The sequence below is a fragment of the Tenrec ecaudatus genome, chromosome 3 (genome assembly GCF_050624435.1).
Source record: "Tenrec ecaudatus isolate mTenEca1 chromosome 3, mTenEca1.hap1, whole genome shotgun sequence".
NCBI classification, from domain to species: Eukaryota; Metazoa; Chordata; class Mammalia; order Afrosoricida; family Tenrecidae; genus Tenrec; species Tenrec ecaudatus.
The window spans coordinates 215839946-215849298 of record NC_134532.1 but is presented as its reverse complement, the minus strand read 5'-3'; the positions used below and the strand labels follow the sequence as shown (position 1 = coordinate 215849298).

The 9353-nt window shown below is 57.6% G+C and overlaps 1 protein-coding gene across 1 annotated transcript; it reads left to right on the top strand.

Annotated features, from left to right (window-relative positions):
- The first annotated feature begins 375 nt into the window (after positions 1-375).
- On the top strand, positions 376-6776 carry TMEM128 (transmembrane protein 128). Its single transcript, XM_075544540.1, has 5 exons — positions 376-533; positions 3586-3727; positions 4458-4616; positions 5634-5742; positions 6586-6776. The coding sequence occupies exons 1-4, from the start codon at positions 437-439 to the stop codon at positions 5731-5733; spliced, it is 498 nt and encodes a 165-aa protein (XP_075400655.1). The 5' UTR covers positions 376-436; the 3' UTR covers positions 5734-5742; positions 6586-6776.
- The last annotated feature ends 2577 nt before the right edge of the window (positions 6777-9353 follow it).

Here is a 9353-nt window from a genome sequence, read left to right as displayed (position 1 = left end):
GCGGTCGGCGTCCGGCTCCCGGACTGAGGGGGCCGCGTGGCGGGGCGGCTCTGGCTGAGGCCGAGGCCCGGCTGGCGGGTTTGTCCTGGGGCCGGGACGCCAGGGCAGGCCGAGGACGCGGGCCGGCCAGCATGGCGGCGAAGCGCGCCTTCCTCCTCGCGTGCGCGCGGCGGCAGCGGGCAGTTTGGTTCCTCTGGGCCGCCATCGCTCGCGGTTCTCCTGGAAACCCCCGTCTGCTCGCGGAACCGCGGCCGCACCGTGCGTCCGCTTGTGCTCGCTTCCCGGAGCGCCAGCGTCATCCGGGCTTTTTACGAAGCGGAAGGCGCGAAAAGCCCTCCAGTCTGGATCCGCCCCCGACCTTCCGGTCCGGAGAAGCCGGCGCCGGGCGTGCCCCGTGACGTCACTTCCGCCAGCGACATCGCGGCAGGGCCCCAGGATGGACGCTCGGCGATCCCGAGAGGCGCTCCGGCGGCGGTACCTGTTCTCGCCGGACGCCGAGGCTCCGCTGAGCGGGGAGGGCGACGCCGGGCCGGGTGAGGCGCCGTCCCCGCGCGCGCCGAGGCCCCGGGCTCCGGTGGCCGTGACCGAGCTCGGCGGTTTACCTTGCTCGCGCAAGTCGGCTGTTCGCTGCGGTGAAAGGCGCTTGAGCTTTCAGAGCCCCTGACTCGATCTCAGCCGCCTGCAGACTCCGCGGAGAGCTGGCTTACTAATCCCCGCCCCCCTCTTCTTTGCCTTACAAATCTTTATCCTTCCTGCGCGGGGTGGGGGGCGGTGCTGCTGCTGCTGCTGGTTGGGCGCGGCGGAGTCTGTACGACTCATAGCGACAGCTAAAAGCTGCCCGGCCCTGCGCCATCCGCACCAGTGCCCGTGTGCCTGAGCCCATGGTTGCGGCCAACGTGTCTTCTCATCTCTTTGAGGACCTTCCTCTCTTTCGCCGCCCCTCCACTTTCCCAAACATGATGCCCTTCTCTCGGGACTGGTCTCTCCTGTGACAACATGTCCAAAGGCCGGGAGATCAAGTCAGGCCCTCCGGACGTCTGTCTGTACGTCTCGGATGGATCTCTTTGGAAGCAGCCATTAAGATGACACATACCCACCCCTTCTCCTTCTCAGAGCTGGCATGCTCGTATGGGCACCGGAGATGTACGTGTCAAATGTTTCACCTTGTCATGACTTGTGACAGCAAGCGACCTTGTTAGACGCCACGGGTTTGTCTCCGACCCATAGCGACCCTATGCACAGCAGAGTGAAGCACTGCGTGGTCCTGCGCCATCCTCACAATTGTTCCAATGCCTTAGCCCATTCTTGCAGCCGCGATATCAATCCATCCCCCTGAGGGTCTTCCTTTTTTTTGGCTGCCCCTCCACTTTACCAAGCATGGTGTCCTTCTCCAGGGACTGGTCTCTCCTGACAACATGTCCAAAGTATGTAAGCTGAAGTCTCACCATCCTTGTCTCTAAGTAAGAACTCTGGTCTGTCTGCTTGCAAGACAGATCAGTGTGTCCTTTTGGCAGTTCGTGGGACTTTCAATATTCTCCAGCCCCACAATTCAAATGCATCCATTCTTTTACCGTCTTTTTTCACAAAGGACTGGGACTCTTAGTTGCTCGTCACCAGAGAGCTGGCTCAGTAAATTTGGATGTATTCCTTTTGGGGACAAAGGGCTATGGGTTTTGTTGTTGTTGTTGTTTGCACTAAGGTGGAAGATTATCAAGGGAGGCGTAGAGCTGCGTATGTCATACTCCCATTTGGATGGAAAACCTGACCTGGGCTGTGTGTTTGCCCGTAGATGCAGAGTCTACCTCTGGAAGACCTGCGTAGAATCGGGCCTTGGTGGTTGCGTCTTGGCTGGGGAAGTGTGAGTTCAGGGGGAGAGAATTTCACGTTAGACCCTTGATTTCTAGCGGGTAAACAAGGTGAATGGATGCCTTTTTCAAAATAATCAAAACCCACTATAGCCAGACATGGCAGGGGTTTATATTGAGGGCCTTCCTGGTATTGTTGACATCTCACCCACAGCGATTCTGACATGCAGTTAGGGGCCGAAAACCTCAGGAGTGATCTTACATCAGCTGAGAGTGAATGAGCCAGAGTCAGCAGGAGAGCTTGCCCTCAGCTGCCTCGTTCCTTCTGCCTGGAGCTCTAGTGGCCCAAGTGGACTCTCTGGCCACTATGCCCCTCCCACTTTCCTGCTGGCTCTAATGCTGTTGGAAATCGTGACAAGACGCGCCTTTCAGAGACTGGGAACCGCTTGTGTGCTCTGATAACTTTGCCTTTTGTGTTTTTTCTTTCTTTCTTGATTTACAAGCCCAATGGCTTTCTTCGGGGCCCTGCCTACTACAGGTTGAGCTGCTACTGCAACGTCAGCAGTTCGAACCTTCTGCTTCCAGAATGATCTAAGGCCTCAGGAACCCTATAGGGACAGTTCCGCTCTGCCTTGGAAGGTTACTATGAGCCAGAATGGAATTGACAGTGGGGGTGGGTGGGTGGGGTGCTGCTTTTTGGTGTTAAGGACCTTCTTTTTTTTTTTTCTTTGCTTTTTTTTAATTAAAAAACTTTTTTAAGGACTTACTTAAAATGCTTGGCTGTTAGTGCTTGGCCATTAACTAAAAGCATGGTGGTGCACATCTGCCCACATCTGCCAGCCGCTCTGGCTCCGCAGGAGAGCAGACCTGGCCATTGGCTGCCGCACAACTGACAGCCCAGGAAACCTGACAGGACCGTTCTACGCTGCCACAAGGGGTGTGATTGGGGAATGCATCAGGCTTGACCCAATGACAGCCTGCGACTTCCTCTCCGTGGAGGACATGTGAACTGTAACATTGAAATGTCTGCACTGCCAGGCGGCGGCACTGCTGCATCACTGTGGATGCGTCCACTGTTGTCAAGTGTAGTTGGAGGCAGTAGTGTGACCATTGAGTGGGTTTTATGGCTACTGCGTGGATCTAAAGAAGCCCATTGGCACAGTGGGTTATGGGCTGGTCTGTTAGTGGCAGGTCGGTGGTTCCAATCCAGCAGCCACTCCAATGGAGGAAGCTGAGGCTGGCTGCTCCCATAAAGTTCTTCAGCCTTGGGAACGCTCAGGAGCAGTTTGCCCTGTCCTTGGGTCCCTGTGAGTTGGAATGAGCTCAGTGGCAGTGGACGGTGGGTGGGGTGCAGTGTAGCTGCCAAGGTTTTGGTTAGTCTTGGGGTGCAAGTGGTTTGTGCCCCCCCCTCCCCAAGGGGCCTTCATGTTCTCTCTCCCACAGCCATCAAGTCCATGCTGACTCGGCGATCCTCTAGGACAGGGTAGAACTGCCCCTGTGGGATGCTGACACTGTTCACTCTTCATGGGAGTAGAAAGCCTCATCTTTCTCCCTCAAAGCAGCAGGTGGTTTAGAACTGCTGACCTTGCGGTTAGCAGCCTAATGTTCAATTCACTGCGCCATCAGGGCTCCACCGTATCAGGCTCCTATTGATGATTTCTGCACATGTCAGTCCTTCCTGATGGTGTAGCAGGAGAAATCAGTGGTGGGATGGGAGGGAATACAGCCATTAGGAAGCGCTAGAAAATTACTGAAACATGAAAATATTCCTTCTTTCCAGAAACTTCCGCAGCTGTTGAGACTAAGGATAAACCTCTTCCCAGACTTAATGTCCATTCTGGATTCTGGATTCTGGCGTCCATTGCTGTGACCTATTATGCTGACTTCTTCAGAACCGTGCGAGAGAACCTCCACACGAGTAGGTGAGCACGTCAGCCACGCCATCGTGCCTCGAGGCCAACGCTGCCGGCTGCTCTTTCATGCCCTGCCCTCTCAGTGGAGCCCTTCCCAGCCGTGGCCAGCGAGTGCCTCCCCTCTGCAGGCTCCGTGATGGAGAAGCTGCTGCGACCGGGTCAGTGCGGGGAGTGCGCTCTGGGCACTGAGAGCACGGTGGATGAGGCTGGGGGTCTTCAGTGCATCATGCCTGGGCCCATAGACGTGGGGTCACTCGTGGGGGAAGGTCAGAACGTTTGGAAGGGCCTCATCCAGTGGGGTGGGGGTGGGGGTGTGGAGAGCCTCTGAGTGCAGGCCTCTCTGAAGACACAGTGCTGGTGTGGTAGAGGGAGTGGAATGCGGTGACGTGGAAGGTGAGCCACGATAGCTGCCATGGCAGGCTGCTGTGGGACAGAAGGCCGTGTCGGCCGGCCCACTGCTGCTGTCTTTGCTGAGGATGCGCTCAGCGTGAGGTTGCTGTAGTCTCGCCGTCCTCACTGTACAGGGGCCTTCTGCCTGCATGTCTTCCTTGAGCTGCTGCGCTTGTTCTTGGGGCAGCTCAGGGCAGACTTGGTGTTGCCCCTTGGCTCCACCATTGAGATGGCGTCCTGACTCACTGTCTCACGCCCTGCCCCGTGACTGAAGAGCTGGTAAAGGGACCTGGGCTGGCGTCCGGCTAGCCTTGGCCGTGAGAGAGATCCACCGCCTTTGTCTCCACAGCTGGTTCCTCCTTGGAGGCGCCTTCCTGCTCGTCAGCCTGTCGATTGCCTTTTACTGCATCGTCTTCCTGGAGTGGTACCGCGGGGTCAGCGATTACGACACCCGGCACCCCACCCTGATTCCCATCACGACCGCGACGTTCATCGCAGCTGGCCTCTGGTGAGCAGACCCAGCCGCACGAACACAACAATCCGGGAGTGACGTGCACTCTGAACTCACTGCTGCCGAGACAGACAGTTCCGACCACGGCCACCCTGGGGGACAGAGTGGGCCTCCAGGCCTGTGACTCCTATGGAGCAGAAAGCCCCCGCTTTCTTCGACAGAGCGGCTGGTGGTTTCCAACTGCCGGGCCCAGCAGCCCAGCAAGGGCCCACTGCTCCCCGAGGGCCCCCGTGAAATGAAACGCAGTAGCACCTGCGTGTGCAGTCCTGTACGGCACAACCGGAGACGCGTTCTGCACACGTAGTCTGCACCGTCTCCTTAAGTGTCTCTCAGGATGTCGAGGTGTAGACAAAATGAACACCTCCGGCCGAGCACATGCCCACACAGGGAGCCGTGACATCAGCCCCACTCAGGCGCTCCCGAGCAGAGCATCACCCCGGCCTTCTTCCCACAGCAAACGCTCTCCCTCCCCTTGGTGGTGCTTGCCGGCTTCCCTGTGTCACTGGGCCCTCCAAGAAGGCGTCCTGGAAGCACTGCTGCTGTCTGTTTCTGGAGTCGACGAGAGAAATGCATTCACAAAGGAGATCCTCTTAGGTTTCGCTGCTAACATGCAGTGACGGAGCCCTGGGGGGTGGGGGCAGAGGCGCCGGGCTGCTAGCCACACTGCTCCAGCCCCCCAGCCGCGCCTGGGAAGAAATGGATGAGGCCATCAGCTCCTGTAAGGATGTAGTCGCAGGCACCCTGCTGAGGGTCCCTGTGATTGGGGATTGACGTGTGTGTGTGTGTGTGTGTGTGTGTGTGTGTGTGTGAGTGAAGTAGGTGCTGTCTGAAGTAGGTAGGATGGTGGTGACCTGGGCCTACCTGGGCACAGAGGTCTCCCACACCGGCCCCCTTGAGTAGGGAGCAGCTCGCGGCCAGCTGGGGACTTCTGACACAGCTCCTGGGGTGGCTTGCTGGCATGGGCCATGTCTGTGTGTCAGCTCTCCATGGTCGTTGTCCCTCCTTCCTTCCCAGCTTCAATGTGGCGCTGTGGCACGTGTGGTCCTTCTTCACTCCGTTGCTGCTGTTCACCCAGTTCATGGGCGTGGTGATGCTCATCTCCCTCCTTGGCTGAGTCCTGCAGGTAAGCTGTCTGCCCCGTCCTGCCCTGAGTGGGGCTGGAACCCACCGCCCGCTGGGGAATTGCTTCTGCTCAGGCTTCTGTCCCAGCGCTCCCGATCGTTCGGAGTGGCTGCTTTGAGGGCAGGCATCCTGCCCTTCAAAGACTTTCCTTAGGGAGGCGGTGGTTGCCTTCTCAGATGGAGAAAAGTCCACACACTAGAACATTCTATTTTTAATTAGGCTTTCAGCAACTTATTTGCACATCACACCTGTGGAGGAATGGGGAAAATGGGCAGTTTGACCCATCTAGGGAAGCAGTCCTGTCATCTCAGTGTGTCCCAGCTGCCCCTGACACCTCAGGACAGCTCACTGTCTCCCTCCAGACCACTGCTTCCCTGCACCTCAGCCTGCCACCCTGTGGCCTCTTGACCAGGGCTCACGTGTCTCAGTCATCACACCCACGGGGGTGCTCACCTGCATGCTCAGGGTCACAGCGAAGAAAGGCAGCCACTCCCTTGCTGTCACTGAGGTTAGCACTGGTAAGAGACCTGCTGAACGTGGCTGGGAGCCTGCGGTCACGATTAATCCGGCTCTCTTCTTGCGTGGTCCACGGCTCCACGAAGACGTGGACACCAGCTCTGAGAAGCGCAGGCTCATGCATGACCTCTCCCCCTGTCGTGGCACGCGCTCCACCTGCTGAGCCAAGTGGGCAGTCCTGTCACTGTGTCCACGGAACACCGGCATGGCTGCGGTTGGTGATGGGGCCAGGGTGTCGGCGTTTAAGCTGAACTCTGCCTTTCCACACGAAGATTCCGCAGCCAGGGGTGGAAGGGCCCTTTGGGACATAATGCCGCTTTTCTTTCAGATCTCAATGGAGGCAAATTGACAGTGACCATCCGACCCTCCCGGGCCCTGGTGCAGCGTGGACGGATAACGGGAAAGCGATACTGTGGGCAGTTCTTGTTTTCGCAGCTCACAGCGAGGGGAATCCTTGGGACCATGGTGGCTTCAGAGATTTCGGGCAGAATAAATGCTTTTCACTCACGCAGTCTGAAACACGGTGCCCGGGTGGTTTGTCACATGTCTGTGCCATAGCGTCAGTTTCAGCTCCTAGTGATCCTGTGGCCTATTGAGTTGGGCTGCTAACTGCAGGGTTAGCAGTTGGAAGCCACCAGCGGCTCCTTGGGAGAAAGGTGAGGCTTTTTAGTCCTGTACAGAGTGACGGGCAGTTCTGCCCTGTCCTACAGGGTCGCCGTGAGTCGGTGTCGACTGACAAGAGACGTGACTCTTCTGAAATGTGAATGTGTAAATCGTTGGGGAAGGAAGTGGTGCTTCAGAAGCAGCGGGGTTTGCTGGTAGGGGCGCATGCACCCGCCCTGCCCACAATGTCAACGAATTGCTCACTCTTCCACCTGAAGAGTGGCGGGAAGCCAGTTCATCACATGAAGTCTGCCGGGTGCCTTCGTCCCCATGTACTCCTTGCTGGGAACCTCATCCCGACCTCGCATGTGAGCCGTGAGGACCTGTCATCTGCTTCCCTGCATGTGACATCACTAGCATGTACTCAGCATGTCTGTGACCAGGGACTTTAGTGCTTGTTTAACGTACGGACTGTTCGTCAGTTTGAAATGTGTGCAAGTGTTTCCTTAACCTTGAATAAACTATTTTTACGACCTGGCAGTGGGTTTTGTGATGGCCATCCTGCTTAATAAGTTTGGGGTCAGCTGGAGAGGAGTGTGTGTCCTGAGAGGATACTGCCCCAATTCACACTTTCCCTGGTTCCAAACCTGTGAGTGTCCCTTCGGGACCATATTAAGTCTCCCCATAAATTACACTGTAACCAAGCCCCATACATCACGTGATCATTCTAAGAACGAGAACCTCATCAATCAGCCCGGGTCCCATGACACACTCGCTCCGTAGATGTTCTCCCCTGGGATACTCCCTCTTTACACCCAGACCCAGGGCTGGGAGAGGCCCAAGCCTCACAAAGAGCCCGTGCGCAGGTGCCCTTGTCAAGAGCCCCAGCATGTTGACAGCCCCATGGAAGGAGCCCCACCTTTGATCCGTCCTAGTCCAGGCCCTGCATGCGAGTGAGGGGACTCAGTTCCACCAGCTGTGTGAGTGACCCCAGGCATTGAGGTCCTCCCAGCTGAGTCCCTACCTGCTGCTCACGGCTGGCGAGTCAATGCCGACTGACCAACCCTGTAGGACAAGGTAGAATTAACTAACCCTGTCAGTTTCTGAGACTGCAATTCCATGGGAGTAGAAAGCCCAGTCTTTTCCCCCGAGGGGCGGCCGGTGGTTTCAAACTACTGACCTTGTGGACCACAGCCCAGTGCATAAATCACAGCAGCCTCACCACCACCATGGCCCTTGCTGCTGCAGAGCAGAGGAATCCCTTGCCGTGTCCTCTCCAGACCCTGACCCACAGCACACTGGGAGCAGGGTGGCCCTGTGGGAGACCTTGGTTCCGGGTGGGGACTATGGAGTGGTAAACATCCCCTCTGTGGGCAGTCCACTGACCGGATGCAGGAGCCCTGGGCATCAGTGTCCTACTGGTAGGCACTGCAGTGTGGCAGGAACGAAGTCTGTGTTTGAAGGACAGCCTCTATCTCGAGCCCAACCGTCAGGACTGTGACACCCCACAGGAAAACCCCACTCCATTGGACTCAACTGAGTTTTCAGAAATGGGTCACCTGACTTTTCTTCCAGGGCGCTGCCAAGAGGACTCAATGGACAACCTTCTCAGGTAGCAGCTGACCCCCTCCACCATTAGTCACCTCAGGGATGGCTTCCCAGGCCCCATCTGTGCTTCTGTACATTCATTTCCTCCTTGAACTGTTGGATGCTCTCCTCCTCAGTCCCCTGCCCCATCCCAAAGGGCTGCTTCACATTGTGTGTGTGTGTGTGTGTGTGTGTGTGTGTGTGTGTGAGAGAGAGAGAGAGAGAGAGAGAGAGAGAGAGATCCGGGTGCCTGCCCATCTGCTGGCAGCCCTGCCCTCTGGGCTCACCTGCTCTGTCTCCCCCACAGGGCTGACTTCCTTCAGGCCCAGGTGTAGGGGTTATTGTGGGATGCTAACAGCAAGGTCAGTCGTTTTGAAACTTCCAGGCGCTCCCAGGGAGAAAGATGAGGTTTCCTACTCTCCCAAAGTGAGTCTTGACTCAAGGGCAGGAAGTGTCCAAGTTGAATCTCTGGCACTTAGAACAGAGCCTAGTGCACTCGCCCGACTGGCTGCTCTGTGTTTGTCACAAGGAACTGCAGGAAGAAGATGCCCAGGCCCATGCCCCTGTGCCCTCCCCAACTCCCCCTCCCGCCCACCCCACAGCCAGCGAGGACTCTGCCAGACCGATGGGAGAACCGTGATGAGGGCCTTACGGCAGAGCACCGCATCCCGGGCCCAAGGGTATCTTCCAGGGGCAGCGCCCTGTGTGGGTGACAGGTGGCCCAGTGAGGCTGCCCCCTGCTGCGCCCGCCCCACCTCCGGCCTCAGCGGCTCCTCCGGGCCACACCTAACCCCGGGCAGACGCGCCAGACAAGGGCAGGCTGGACAGCCGGGCGGGCAGACAGACAGAAGGATAGAGAGGTGGACAGACCGCCCTGGGGCACAGGAGCCGCATACGCCCCGCCCC

Bases quoted from the DNA above. Each gene is read 5' to 3' on its own strand.
- TMEM128 (XM_075544540.1), top strand. From the start codon at position 437: ATGGACGCTCGGCGATCCCGAGAGGCGCTCCGGCGGCGGTACCTGTTC. The intron at 534-3,585 runs GTGAGGCGCCGT...CCTTCTTTCCAG, and splicing joins GGAGGGCGACGCCGGGCCGG to AAACTTCCGCAGCTGTTGAG. The intron at 4,617-5,633 runs GTGAGCAGACCC...CTTCCTTCCCAG, and splicing joins TTCATCGCAGCTGGCCTCTG to CTTCAATGTGGCGCTGTGGC.